This window comes from Panthera uncia, chromosome B4, assembly GCF_023721935.1.
Source record: "Panthera uncia isolate 11264 chromosome B4, Puncia_PCG_1.0, whole genome shotgun sequence".
NCBI classification, from domain to species: Eukaryota; Metazoa; Chordata; class Mammalia; order Carnivora; family Felidae; genus Panthera; species Panthera uncia.
The window spans coordinates 37141616-37157371 of NC_064809.1; the positions used below are offsets into that span (position 1 = coordinate 37141616).

The window sequence follows — 15756 nt, forward strand, 5'->3', positions numbered from 1 at the left end:
GCAGTGATTATCAGTGGAGGTGGGAGAGCCTAGGGAACCTTATTCTCCCCACGCCTGCCTGAAGTATACAGTAGATTAACCTCTTAGGAGTCCTGCTTTGGGAATGTTCCCATGGTTGAGTCATTGGTCATGAATTTTGTAGGATGAGAGATAGTTTGATAAGAGCAGCCAGAGGTCATAAGTCTCATGAGGATTGGTTCATACTAACCAATTTCATAAGTGATGAACCTAAGCCAGGGGATTAATTTATTAATTTCTAATGAACTATATACCAGAATCAGCTGGTCATCACATTCCTATCTGCGGGAGGTTTGCAATTATTAAAGTGGCCTGGTAAGTTTGGAATCAGAGCAAGTGGAGTCTGTAAAATGATATCTACAGTAAATATCATTGTGTGAAGGTATAATTAATTCATCTCTACTAAAGGGATACACCTGCCAACAGAATGAGATATGTGAGTATCTGGCCAGGCCACTCGCTGCCTTATATAGTACGAGAGACACAAGGTAACTCTTGCTCTAAGTTTTATCCTACCTTATTTCCACACTGACCATTTCCCTTCTCTTAACTCATTCTTTCATCATCCATGTTTCAGCAGTACTGAGCAGGTTTGCTTCTTTCATATCTGTCTTTTTTCCCTGATAGTATAATCTTAGTATTTAATGTTTGAAAATCCTAGATTCACAGATAATTTACACATGGCTGTTTTTGTCCTATATAGGTTTTTGAACAGCTTTATTGAGGTCTAATTCACACACGGTAAATATACACCCAGTTAAAGTGTACACATGAAGGTTGCCTGGGTGGCTCAGTTGATCATCTGGCTCTTGATCTTGGCTCAGGTCATGAGCTCACGGTTTGTGGGTTCAAGCCCCATGTCGAGCTCTGTGCTGGTGGTATGGAGCTGCTTGGGTTCTCTTTCTCTCCTGCTCTCTCTGCCCTTCCCCCACTCACACACACCCTCTCTCTCTCAAAATAAATAAACTTTGAGAAAAAAGTGTACAAATGATTTTTAGACCTCATATAAAATGGAATCATATAATATGTAGTCATTTGTGTCTGGCCCCTTTACTTAGGAAAATGTTCATCCATGTTGTCACGTGTATCACTGCTGCAGTCCTTTTTATTGTTGAATAACATTCCTAGTTGTGGATACTCCACATTTCATTTATCTATTCATCAGATGATGGACATTTGCATTATTTTCACTCTTGGGCTATTACAAATAATGCTGCTCTGAACCTGTGTCTAAGTTTCTGTACAGACATACTTTCATCTCTCTTGTCTGATATACCTCAGGTAATAGGAGTGAGAGAATTCCTGGGTCATATGGTAACTCTGTTTAACATGTTAAGGAACTGCCAGACTGTCTTCAAAAGTCACTGAACCATTTTACACATTCTCACCAGCAATGTCTGGGGACTCCAGCATCTCCACATCCTTGTCAGCACTTATTATTTTCTGTCTTTGATTACAGCCATTTGAGTTGCATTTCCCTAATGACTAATGATGTTGAGCATTAAAATGTACTTAGTGGCTCTTTGTATGTCCTCTTTGGAGACATGGAGAAATGGAGAAAACCCATTTTTAAATTGGGTTATTGTCTTTTTGTTGTTAAATTATAAGTGTTCTTTATATAGTCTAGATCCAAGTTCTTTATCAGAAGTATCATTTGTGAATACTTTCTGCAATTTTTACTTTCTTAATGGTATTGGTTTCAGCATAAAGTTTTCATTTATTTTTTCTCCTGTGTCTTGCGCTTTTGGTGTCATATCTAAGAAACCATTGCTTACCCAAGATTACCAAGATTTGCTCCTATGTTTTCTTCTAAGAGTCTTACACTTCCTATGATTTGCTTTGAGATAATTTTTATATATGGTGTAAGATGAGAGTCCAACTTTATTCTTTTGCATGTGGATATCCAGTTGTCCCAGTACCATTTATTGAAAAGGTATTCTTTCTCATTGAGTATATTTTGTTTTTATTTTTACTTGTTTCTCTAGGGTACTCGCTTTTTTTTTCAGGGTATATGAACTCCTTAGCTGGCTACAGATTGTAAAGATTTTTAGATTCTTCCAGGGATGTTACTCAGCCACGGATGCACATTAGGTGGAGAACATTTATGCCATCTGGTGGACAAGGGATTGAAGTACAACATAGTCCCTTTTGGTCAGGTTGCTCATCTCTTTGTTCCTATCATTATAACAGAGGTGGTCATTCGCACATTGAATTGGTATTTTAAGAAGTGTGATTTAGGGATTCCTGGGTGGCTCAGTTGGTTGAGCACCTGACTCTTGATTTTGGCTCAGGTCATGATACCAGGGTCGTGGGATTTAGTTCTGCATTGGGCTCTGTGCTGAGCATGGAGCCTTCTTAGGATTCTTTCACTCTCCCCCTTAGCCCTACTCACTCACTCTCTCTCTCTCTTTAAAATAAAAAAGAGAAAGAAGTGTGATTTAAAAATTTTAGTCTCGTCTTCTTTTGATCTCACTTTGCGTGCTAGGGAGATTAGTTATGTTTAGCCAAACTGTTAGATTGCAGGCAACCATTCTGATATTGCTGGTTGCCCCTTGTGGTCAGCCAGTCTGTTCCAGAAGTGTCATACTGTAACCAGCCCATCACTTCTAGGGAGTCTTTCTGGAAAATTGAGCATCAGTGAAGTCAGACTCTCACTAATTTGAGGCTTGCCTGAGCTTTATTATTTTATTGCATGAAGCCATTTGATGGAATCCCCCCTCCATCTAATCTCCTTTATTTCCTCATTTATTTTGGAATTACCATCCAATATTTTGCTCCCGGGGAGTGATAATAGGACATACCACTGCATTCTGGAAAAGATGGATTCTTTGAGTTATTCTTCAGTTTCCAAGGGAATTGGGAAATTTAAAGTTTTGGCTTATGTGACACTGAAGGTCCTGAAAGCAACGTATTTTAATTGCATATAGGGTATCAATCAGTCACCTGTGGCTCTCTTCCTGACTACCCATCCTTCTTTTAATATTGTAAAGAATCCTTTGTTTAGGCAGCTTCATTTACAGCTTTTTAGGGAAGGTAAAACAAATGAAATATGAGTTGACATTGTTGCATTGAAGCTCAATTAACACCTACTATCTCCCTCCTCCAAACTGTGTGAGGATGATTAGAATGCTAAATCAGGAGACACTTTTCACCAAAATAGCAATTTGCCCGCCAATATTTTATGATTTTTTTCTCGTTTAAAAATTTGGACAATAGCAGGTTATATTCAGTGCTATAATGTAGTAGTGGTGGCTACTACAATCTACAGTTGGTGTCTTTCCCTCAAGTTGCTGATCTAAATAAGTGTGACTTGTGTTGAAGTTGATAGAGAAAGGCTTCACCAGATACACTGGTAGGATCACTTTGGCCAGGAGTCTGGTCTGCCCTTTACAGGTCTAAAAACTGGGTTTTGTCAGTGAACCTAAATATAACCAGGTCCTTTGGCACAAACTCACACTGGTCAAACTCGCGACAGTCAGGTATGAAACCAGATACCAATTTATTAATATACAATGGGAACCCCAGCTCTTCCAGTGTACATTCATCTCTGCTGCTCATGCTTCCCTGCTCTGGGAACATGATACCTAAGAAATTAATTGAAAATTAGAATGCTGGTTGGTAAGAAGGGAATTTGAGGAAATGAAATTAGTAGTCCCAAGGGACATTTCACCAAGGCCGTGAAGAAGCCCTTATATGGTTTCCTGTCCACAAACAGACTAAGGTCTCCCAGGAAATTGGATACTCTTGTCTACCAGATTCAACATTTCTCTGTCTTGGGACAGGTTGGATAACCTCTATCAAATTCTTGGTCTTTGGCTGCTCTTTTCTGGACCACCAGCAGAATACCCCTTTTCTGTAGAGCATTTTTTCTTTCCATATGTTAACAGAATGGATTGGCTGTGGCTTGCATCTTTGCTTCATCAATTGTTGCCAGTTATGAGACTATATGAGACTAGATAACTGTGGCCACATAGATGCGGCAGTTTCTCATGTCTATTATGTTTCATGTCCCATCTCTTCAGCCGGCTTACTTCCGATCCACTACGTAAGACTTCTCAGTTGCTAGAAGCAGCTCATTAGGGCCTCTTATGTATTCAGTGTTCCTTTTACATTAAGGTCCATCTATTCATATCAATTCATGAGTCTCAAAATAATCTGAGAAACTTCAGTTATTCCTTCCCAGCTTGCTCTAACCTTTATTCATTCTTGATGGAATAGTCCATTTTGGCACATTATCTTCGCTCCCTAGTCTTTTTTCTTATTCACGGGGTTGGGTAAAGTGTAGTTCTGTTTCTTCTGTGTCCTCTGAATTTATCTACAAGCTTTCATCAGCCCAGTTGAGGAAAAACATACATCCTTTTCTACTGATTGTCTCACCCCGTGGAGTAACTCTTCTTCTCGTGGCACTTTTTAAAAGCAGTATCAGTGAAAAAAAGTAAATAGACAGCTTTCTGCCTAAGAAACAATAAAGTAGGTTATAATATCTTTGCTTTAAAATCATGGTTTAGTTTTTTTAGCTTGGGGCTTAGCACTTTCCTATTCTGAGATATCCCAGATCCATAATAATTTCCAGGTATTATAATCTCTTATTTGTCAAAGTTTAAAAATAATATATGTGCTAGTATCTTCCTTTTCATCATGTTGGGTTTTTTTCTCAGAGTCTCTCATACTTTTTTCCTGACTTTCCTTGCTACCATATTCTCTATCACTTTTGTCCATAAAATTGATTGCTTCTATTTAGAATGTCCTGACTGAAAGTTTTCTTCCCTCTCTTTATCCTTGGTTCTGATTTGTTTTATTTCTAATTATGTAAAAATGAGCAAGAAAGGAAAAGCCACTGCTCCATAGTTGACTAAAATATGGAAATAATTTGAAGTTTAGAGGATATGAAGTGTTATGTTTTTTCAATTATAAAAGTTAGAAAATTTAGAAAATACAAAAACTAGAAAAAGGAAAAAAAATCCATAATCTACCACCCAAAGAAATCACCATTACTATGTTTCTTTATCTTTTCCCCTATGCACGTTTATGTATTTTAAACTTGTGATCGTGCTTTGATAATAATATGATAATTACTATAAATATTTTATATTTATTTATTTTTGAGAAACAGAGTGAGACAAAGCATGAGCGGGGGAGGGGCAGAGAGAGAAGGAGACACAGAATCTGAAGTAGGCTCTGGGGTCTGAGCAAGTGGTCAGCACAGAGCCTGATGCGGGGCTCGAACCCACAAACTGTGAGATCATGACCTGAGCCGAAGTCAGATGCTCAACCAACTGTCACCCAGGTGCCGCATAATTACTATAAATATTTTAAATAGACTTGGATCACTGCCTCAGCTTGGCTAGAAATGCATTTGTATCATTTTAAATAGATCTTTAAAGGTGTTTGGTAAATATATAGTAAACAAAATGAGTTAATCATTGTCCTTCTCTGTGCCTCAGTGTTGCCATGTCTTAAGCAGGAGAAATTAATTCACAAGAGGTTTGTGAGGATTAGTGAAAAACTGTAAATGTTCGAAGTAGCTAGGTCCTGTCATAACTCTTCTGGCTATAATATCACAATTTTTTCCTAGAGAGCGCTGCTGGAGAAGAAGCAGAGAAAAAAGCGCCTTGAGCCACTCATGGTACAGCCAAATCCAGAAGCAAGGCTACGTCGATCAAAGCCAAGAGGTAGCGAGGAGCAAACTCCTTTGGTGGAACCTCATACCCCACAGAATGATGTCATCCTACATGGTGTGTGTTTAGGCAGCACCTCTTCCCACTAGGGTATAGTTTTCACAAACCTAGGAGAAGGCAGGAGGATTTTCAGATGGACCAGAGGGACAATTATTAGCATCGTTACTAGGTACCTTCATAAATCTTTTAATTACATTCTGGATCTTTGAGTTAAAATAAAAGCCATAGATTAACCAGTGGAAGATACATTGAAGTTCGTGTCCACCCTAGAACTGTTGCTTTCATTGCCAAACGAATTAGTCCAAAATGGCCTATTTGAGGAAGGGATTGTCTTGATTGTTGCATCATGACAGAGTTAACCATGAAGCCAGGAGTAGTAGAGACCATCCATTCTTCCAATAGATAGGACTCAACGGACCATGTGAGATGGTGAGCTATTGACTTGGACAGGATCTGAACTTTGGAGGACCTATTTTGTTTTCATGGTCTCATTCTTTAGTTTCTAGAGCATACAACCAAGTACATTTTATTTAGTGACAGTCACAATGTTAATAACTTGAACACCAGTCCTGAGTTACTTTATTAACAAATATCTGTGTGAATGTTAAGGAAGGAGAAGCGAAATGGTTTGGTGGTTCTTAATTCGATCACATACACCAAAACCACCAGCTGAATAATGGATAATATTTTCCTCTTTTTTCCTTTCTTTTGGACCATAGGCATTGATGGTCCAGCTGCCTTTTTGAAGCCAGATGCTCAAGATTTGGAAACCAAACTTCATGTTCTTTCAGTAGGCTCTTCTGCTACAGAAGAGGATACCGAAGGAAGTGTTGATGGGGAAAGCACTGTGGATACTGCGCCCAAGCCAGATCTCCAGGAGATTCTCCAAAAACATGGTGAGGATTGGTAATGATTGTAAGGCAGTCAATCACCTTAGCCACGTATAACTTTTCCTTTCCTTTTTTTCATTGTTGGTTAACAATCTACATGATTCAAAACTGCTTGGGGGGTGAATGGGTGGCTCAGTTGGTTAAGTGTCTGACTCTTGATTTCAGCTCAGGTCATGATCCCAGGGCCATGGGATCAAGCCCCACGTTGGGCTCTGTGCTGATGGTCATCAGCCTGCTTGGGATCCTCTCTGCCCCTCCCCTGCTTATGCTCGCTCGCTCTCTCTCTCAAAATAAATAAATAAACATTTTTTTAAAAAACAAAAAACAAAATTGCTTGGAATGTGGCTTCTGGCTTTACAGAGGTAATATCTGAGAACTGACCATTGTCAACCATAGTATTTATCCTGTTGCTTGAGAAAAATAAAATAATTAAATATATATTAGAAGCATTAGCTACTATATGTGACTATTTCTTTTTGATATTTTATTTTTAAGATTTTATTTATTTTTAGAGTAGCAACAAAAATTTATTGAAAAAAATTTTTTTTCATATATAATTTATTGTCAAATTGGTTTCCATGCAACACCCAGTGTTGGTTTCCATACAACACCCAACAGGTGCCCTCCTCAATGCCCATCACCCACTTTCCCCTCTCCCCCACCCCTCATTAAGCCTCAGTTTGTTCTCAGTATTTAAGAGTCTCTTATGGATTGCCTCCTTCCCTCTCTGTAACTATTTTTTCTCCCCTCCCCCCTCCCCCATGGTCTTCTGTTAAGTTTCTCAGGATCCACATAAGAGTGAAAACATATGTTAAATCTTTCTCTGCCTGACTTATTTCACTTAGCATAATACTCTCCAGTTCCATCCACATTGCTACAAATGGCCAGATTTCATTCTTTCTCATTGCCAAGTAGTATTCCATTGTGCATATAAACCACATCTTCTTTATCCATTCATCAGTTGATGGACATTTAGGCTCTTTCCATAATTTGGCTATTGTTGAAAGTGCTGCTATAAACATTGGGGTACAAGTGCCCCTATGCATCAGCACTCTTGTATCCCTTGGGTAAATTCCTAGCAGTGCTATTGCCGAGTCATAGGGTAGATCTATTTTTAATTTTTTGAGGAACCTCCACATTGTTTTCCAGAGTGGCTGCACCAGTTTCTATTCCCACCAACAGTACAAGAGGGTTCCCATTTCTCCACATCCTCTTCAGCATCTATAGTCTCCTGATTTGTTCATTTTAACCACTCTGACGGGTGTGAGGTGGTATCTCATTATGGTTTTGATTTGTATTTCCCTGATGAGTAGTGACGTTGAGCATCTTTTCATGAGCCCATTGGCCATCTGGATGTCTTCTTTAGAAAAGTGTCTATTCATGTCTTCTACCCATTTCTTCACTGGATTGTTTTTTGGGTGTGGAGTTTGGTGAGTTCTTTATAGATTTTGGATAATAACCCTTTATCTATTATGTCATTTGCAAATATCTTTTCCCATTCCATCAGTTGCCTTTTATTTTTGTTGATTGTTTCCTTTGTAGTGCAGAAGCTTTTTGTCTTGATGAGATCCCAATAGTTCATTTTTGCTTTTAATTCCCTTGCCTTTGGAGATGTGTCAAGTAAGAAATTGATGTGGCTGAGGTCACAGAGGTTTTTTCCTGCTTTCTCCTTTAGGGTTTTGATGGTTTCCTGTCTCACATTCAGGTCCTTCATCCATGTTGAGTTTATTTTTGTGTATGGTGTAAGAAAATGGTCTAGTTTCACTCTTCTGCATGTTGCTGTCAAGTTCTCCCAGCACCATTTGTTAAAGAGGCTGTCTTTTTTCCATTGGATATTCTTTCCTGCTTTGTCAAAGATTAGTTGGCCATATGTTTGTGGGTCCAATTCTGGAGTCTCTATTCTATTCCATTGGTCTATGTGTCTGTCTTTGTGTCAAAACCATACTGTCTTGATGATTACAGCTTTGTAGTAGAGGCTAAAGTCTGGGATTGTGCTGCCTCCTGCTTTTGTTTTCTTTTTCAATATTACTTTGGCTATTCGGGGTCTTTTGTGGTTCCATACAAATTTTAGGATTGCTTGTTCTAGCTTCGAGAAGAATGCCAGTGCAATTTTGATTGGGATTGCATTGAATGTGTAGATTGCTTTGGGTAGTATTGACATTTTAACAATATTTATTCTTCCAATCCACGAGTATGGAATATTTTTACATTTCTTTGTATCTTTTTCAGTTTCCTTCATAAGCTTTCTATAGTTTTCAGCATACAGATCTTTTACATCTTTGGTTAGGTTTATTCCTAGATATTTTATGATTTCTGGTGCAATTGTGAATGGGATCAGTTTCTTTATTTGTCTTTCTGTTGCTTCATTATCAGTGTATAAAAATGCAACTGATTTCTGTACATTAATTTTGTATCCTGCGACTTTGCTGAATTCATGTATCAGTTCTAGCAGACTTTTGGTGGAGTCTATGCATGCATAGTATCATGTCATCTGCAAAAAGTGAAAGCTTGACTTCATCTTTGTCAATTTTGATGCCTTTGATTTCATTTTGTTGTCTGATTGCTGATACTAGGACTTCCAACACTATGTTAAACAACAGCGGTGAGAGTGGACATCCCTGTCGTGTTCCTGATCTCAGGGGGAAAGCTCTCAGTTTTTCCCCATTGAGGATGATATTAGCTGTGGGCTTTTCATAAATGGCTTTTATGATGTTTAAGTATGTTCCTTCTATCCCGACTTTCTTGAGGGTCTTTATTAAGAAAGGATGCTGTATTTTGTTAAATGCTTTTTCTGTATCAATTGACAGGATCATATGGTTCTTATCTTTTGTTTTATTCATGTGATGTATCACATTGATTGATTTGCGAATGTTGAACCAGCCGTGCAGCCCAGGAATGAATCCTATTTGATCATGGTGAATAATTCTTATATGTGTTGAATTCGATTTGTAGTATCTTGTTGAGAATTTTTGCATTCATATTCATCAGGGAGATTGGCCTGTAGTTCTCTTTTTTTGCTGGGTCTCTGGTTTGGGAATCAAAGTAATGCTGGCTTCATAGAATGAGTCTGTAAGTTTTCATTCCCTTTCTATTTTTTGGAACAGCTTGAGAAGGATAGGTATTACCTCTGCTTTAAATGTCTGGTAGAATTCCCCAGGGAAGCCATCTGGTCCTGGACTCTTATTTTTTGGGAGATTTTTGATAACTGATTCAATTTCTTCACTAGTTATGGGTCTGTTCAAATTTTCTATTTATTCCTGTTTGAGTTTTAGAAGTGTGGAATTTTTTTCGTTTATTTATTTTTGAGAGACAGAGTGTGAGCAGGGGAGGGGCAGAGAGAGAAGGAGACACAGAATCTGAAGCAGGCTTTAGGCTCTGAGCTGTCAGCACAGAGCCCTACACAGGGCTTGAACTCACAAACTGTAGGATCATGACCTGAGCTGAAGTTGGACACTTAACCAACTGAGCCATCCAGGTGCCCCTTTAAAATTTTTTTTTAATATTTATTTTTGAAAGAGAGAGACAGAATATGAGTGGGAGAGGGGCGGAGAGAGACACACACACACACACACACACACACACACACACACACAGAATCCGAAGTGAGCGAGAGAGAGAGAGAGAGAGAGACACACACACACACACACACACAGAATCCGAAGCAGGATCAAGGCTCTGAGCTGTCAACACAGAGCCGGATGCAGGACTTGAGCCCACGAACTGCAAGATCATGACCTGAGCTGAAGCTGGACACTTAGCCAGCTGAGCCACCCAGGCTCCCTTTAAGATATTATTTTTAAGTAATCTCTACACCCAGTGTTGGGCTCGAACTCACAACCCCGAGATCAAGAATTGCATGCTCTACTGACTGAGCCAGCCAGGCAACATGACATTTTATTTTTAGTTCCCACTCCCTTCTTTTGACAAAGTTGCCACTCAGCACCCCTACTTGGCCTCCATTTCAGTTTATATTGATCTAGTGATAAGGGGAAAAACAAGTAACAGCTGAGCAGAAATACAAATTGTATCAAAATATCCTTAAGCTAATACTTTACTAGAGCTAATACTTTTACTAGAGCCTACTTTCTGCTAGTTGGAGTTATCATTTCCATGGATATTCCTATACATTTTGGAGATCTCTTGTAGTTTATTTTCCTTCTTAGAAAAATAATTTTATAGTGGAAGGAATTAAGTGTCCTTTTTTCTGCTAAGAAGACTGAAATTGGTATGAAGACATGTTTATCAGGTCCCTACTTTGTAATAGATGGACATCGTAGGTCCTGGGATGTGTGAAGCAGGAGATTCTACCACACAGTAGTAGAACAGATGTACACACAAACAAATTCACATACTCATCTAAGAAACATGTATTGAGTATATACTATATATTAGGCATTGTTCTAGACACTTGGGCTACAATAGTAAACAAGGTTCCTGTCCTCCTGAAGTGTGTATTCTAATTGAGGCATCATGTACATAAATAGCCAACGGAGCATTGAGAGGGGTACCTAACCCAGAGCTGAAGGTTTGGAAAGCTTCCCAGAGAAAATGATGTCCAAGCTAGAGCATGATGCAGGAAGAGGCACTGGCCAGTTCAGAATGGCTAGAGCAGAGTATGAGGGGATAAGATGTGGGCAGAGGGATTAGAGAGGTGAGCCTGGAGGAGGGGTAAGTGGGCTCTGATCATATAGACCAGACTTATGTTCATATAAGCTGAGTTCTTTCTATAAAAATGGAATTTGCAAACATAGTACTAACGGAAGACATCCATATTGATGGTGAGATCTGAAGAGTTTTACGCCTTTTTGCTACAAAAGAGAAAAAGGGTTAACATTTTAGAAAACAAAAGAAAAAATCCCCTTCACAAACTGAAGAATTTTTTAAATAGCCTTATTGAGATATACTTAACATGCCATACTATTGACCCATTTAAAGTGAACAGTGGGTATGGAGGGGGAAGATGGCAGTGGATTTGGAGTACCCTAGGCTCACTTCACCCTTTGAACACAACTAGATAACTATGAAATCATCCTGAATACTCCAGAAATGGACCTGAAGACTGGCAGAACATACTTCACAACTAAAGGTAGAGAAGAGGCCATATTGAAGAAGTTAGGAAGTATGGAGATAAAGTTTGGGAAGAAATGAATCATGGCTGCTACAGTGGGGAGGGAGCTGCAGTTGCAGAGAAGGGTGAGAGACAGACTAACACAGAGGGAAGCGCATGGAGAAAATAAATCCCCATAGTGATTGATTTAGAAAGTGAGAGGGGCTGAATTGCGTGTTTTTGCAACCAGTGGGGCTTAAAGCCTAGAGTTCTAAATGTCAGCGGGCTTGGCTCAGGGAGAGCCCAGAGGGCACTGCACTGCTCTTGGAGAGAAGGCAGGCAAACAACCTGTGGACATAGAGTATGGAAACAGTGATCTGAAGAGAGCCTAGGACACACAGTGGGGAGGTTAGTTGCTCATCTTGGAGCATGCCCCAGAGAGACAGCATTCACAGAGAGACCCCCTCCAGGAACAAAGGAACTGGCAGGCACCAATTCTCTCCCCCATCCCTCAGCAAAAGCACACAGCCACCTGCAGGAACCAGTGCAGCGCTGACACTACCTAACTTGCTTACACTAAGCCCCACCTGCCCCCATGCTTGGGTGGAATTGCCTTTCCCAGTCATGCATGCCTCAGTCCTGGCATGACAAGTCTCCTCCCCCAGAAGACCAGCCCAAACCCTGCCCACACCATATCTCCCTGACCAGAAGTTTGGTGAGGCTTCGATTCCAGTAGTGGTGGCAACAGGACTCATTTCACAAGCAGACCAGAGCATATCTAGTTAAGACGCGTCTCGTTCAGGCCAGGGACCAAACACTGCCCACAACAGGAGCCTCTTCAGAGGACTGGCCAGAGGATAAAATGGCTAAGACATAACAGTGAGGCACATGTAGGACACATTTGAGACACTCCTAGAGGCACCAGGCCCTGGGGAAGAGGGGGCGGTACACTGCAGGGCACTAGAGGATCTCTTCTTCATAAAGCCATTACCCTCAAGAACAGGAGACATCGATGACTTTCCTAACACAGAGAAACAGGCACAGAGATTTAGACAAAATGAGAAGACAGGAATTTGTCCCAAATGAAAGAACAGAACAAGGCCAAGCAAGAGATCTAAGTGAAATAGGGGTAAGTAACATGCCTGATGGAGAATTTAAAGCAATGATCATAAGAATATTCACTGGACTTGAGAAAAGAGTGGAGGACATCAGTGAGACCATTAACACAGAGATAAGGAATAGCATAGCAGATATAAAGGGCTCAATAAATGAAATGAGAAACATGCTTGTTGGAATGAAAAGCAGGCTAGAAGAAGCAAAGGGACAAATTAATGACCTAGAAGACAGAATAAACAAAAGAGAGAAAAAAGAATTATGCAGAATGAGAATAGACTTGGGAACTCAGTGACTCCATCAAACATAATAACATTTGTATTATAGGAGTCCCAGAAGAAGAAGAAAGAGGGAAAGGGGCAGAGAATTTATCTGAAGAAATAATGGCTGAAAACTTCCCTAATCTGGGGAAGGAAACAAATATCTAGACCCAGGAAGCACAAAGATCCCCCAACAAAAAGCAGATCCACACCAAGATATGTTGTAATTAAAATGGCAAATATATTGGGGCGCCTGGGTGGGTTGGTTGGTTAAGCGTCCAACTTCGGCTCAGGTCATGATCTCATGGTCCGTGAGTTCGAGCCCCGCGTCGGGCTCTGTGCTGACAGCTCAGAGCCTGGAGCCTGTGTCAGATTCTGTGTCTCCCTCTCTCTCTGCTCCTCCCCTGTTCATGCTCTGTCTCTCTATGTCTCAAAAATAAATAAACGTTGAAAAAAATTTTTTTAATTAAAAAAATGGCAAATATAGTGATAACAAAAATATATTAAAAGCCACAAGACAAAAACAGTTGCATACAAGGAAACCCCATAAGGATATTCAGTGAATTTTTCAGCAGAAACTTTCCAAGCCAGAAAAGAGTGGCATGAATGGGAAAAACCTACAGCCAAGAATACTCTATCCAGCAAGGCTATCATTCAGAATAGAAGGAGAGATAGAGTTTCCCAGAAAAACAAAAACTAAAGTAGCTCATGACCACTAAACCAGCCATGCAAGAAATATTAAAGAGGACTCCTTGAATGGAAAGGAAAGACCAAAAATGACAATATTAAGGTAGGAAACATTTAAAAGCAGTAAAAATGAATTTTTCTGTAAAAAATCAGTCAAGGAACTCACAAAATAAAATGATGTAAAATATAACATCATATACCTAGAGTGGGGAAGAGAGGAGTAAGGAATGGTTCAAACTTAAATGATCATCAACTTAATATAGACTATTAGTCTGCTACATGCAGAAGAGGTTATATGCAAACCTAATGCTAACCACAAATCAAAAACCACTAATAAATATGCAAAGAATAAAGAGAAAGAAATCCAAATATATTATTAAAAACCCCAGCACCATGAAAGAAAGACAAGAAAGGATCAGAGAAAATCTTCAGAAACAACCACACAGCAAGTAATAAAATGGCAATGAAGACAAATCTGTCAATAATTACTTCGAATATAAATAGTAAACACTCCAATCAAAAGACAGGGTGACAGAATAGATTAAAAAAAAAAAAAGGCCTATCCATATGCTGTTTAAAGAGACTCGTTTTATACCTAAAGATACCTGCAGATTGAAAGTGAGGGAATGGAGAAACATTTATCATGCAAATGGATGTCAAAAGAAAGCCAGAGTAGCAATACTTATTTAGACAAAATAAAGGCTATAGGGCCTGGGTGGCTCAGTTGGTTAAGCATCTGAATCTTGATTTCAGCCCAGGTCATGACCTCACTTTTCATGAGATGGAGTGCTGCATCAAGCTTTGTGCTAACAGTGCAGAGCCTGCTTGGGATTCATTCTCCCTCTCTCACTCTCCCTCTCTCTGTCTCTGTCCCTCCCCCACTCATATGTGTTCTCTCAAATAAATACATTTTTAAAAAATCCTTTAAAAAAAAGACTGTAACAAGACAAAAGAAGGACACTATATAATCATAAAGGTGACAGTACAACAAGAAAATAATAACAATTGTAGGGGTGCCTGGGTGGCTCAGTCAGTTGAGTGTCCAACTCTTGATTTCAGCTTAGGTCATGATCCTAGGGTCGTGTGATTGAGCCCTATGTTGGGCTCCATGCTGAGCGTAGAGCATGCTTAAGATTCTGTCTCCCTCTCCCCCTGACCCCTGCTTGTGCTCCCTCTCTGTAAAATTAAAAAAAAAAAAAAAAAAAAGGATATAACAATTGTAAATATGCACCCAACATTGGAGTACCCAAATATATAAAACAGTTAACAACAAACATAGAGGAACTAATCAATAGTAATACAATACTAGTAGGGGACTTTAACACCCCACTTATATCAATAGACAGATCATCCAAACAAAATCAATAAGGAAACAATGACTTTGAATGACACAATGTACCAGATGGGTTTCACAGATGTATTCAAAACATTCCATCCTAAAACAGCAGAATACACATTCTTTTCAAGTGTACATAGGATATTCTCCAGAATAGATCACATATTAGGCCACAAAACAAACCCCAACAAATTCAAAAAGATTGAAGTCATACCGTGCATTTCTTTTTTTTAGAGAGGGAGAGGTTCAAAACCTTTGGGATGCAGCAAAAACCATTCCAAGAGAGAAGTATATAGCAATACAAGACTACCTCAAGAAGCAAGAAAAGTATCAAATAACCTAACCTTATACCTAAAGGAGCTAGAAAAAGAACAACAAACAAAGCCTAATAACCATCACAAGGAAAGAAATAATAAAGATTAGAGCAGAAATAAATGATACAGAAACTAAAAAAAATAATAGAACAGATCAATGAAACCAGGAGCTGGTTCTTTGAAAAAAGTCAATAAAATTGATAAACCTCTAGCCAGACTTATCAAGAAAAAAAAGACAAAGAATTCAAATAAATGAGAGGAGAAATAGCAACCAACCCCACAGAAATACAATTAGAATATTATGAAAAACTATATGCCAACTAATTGGACAGAAAAGTGGGTACATTCCTAGAAACATATAACCTACCAAAACTGAAACAGGAAGAAATAGAAAATTTGAACAGATTGGTTAC

The 15756-nt window shown here is 39.1% G+C and overlaps 1 protein-coding gene across 6 annotated transcripts in view; it reads left to right on the forward strand.

The window, feature by feature from the left end:
• The window catches only part of TULP3 (TUB like protein 3), a 64140-nt gene that overhangs the window by 37496 nt on the left and 10888 nt on the right, over positions 1 to 15756 (forward strand). For 3 of the 6 annotated variants that reach the window (XM_049624879.1, XM_049624878.1, XM_049624881.1), the window contains exons 3-4: positions 5594 to 5753; positions 6416 to 6592. In XM_049624879.1, coding sequence (XP_049480836.1) covers positions 5594 to 5753; positions 6416 to 6592 — 337 coding nt within the window. The remainder of the gene's footprint in view (positions 1 to 5593; positions 5754 to 6415; positions 6593 to 15756) is intronic. The other 3 variants (XM_049624882.1, XM_049624880.1, XM_049624883.1) reach the window with 3 other exon arrangements.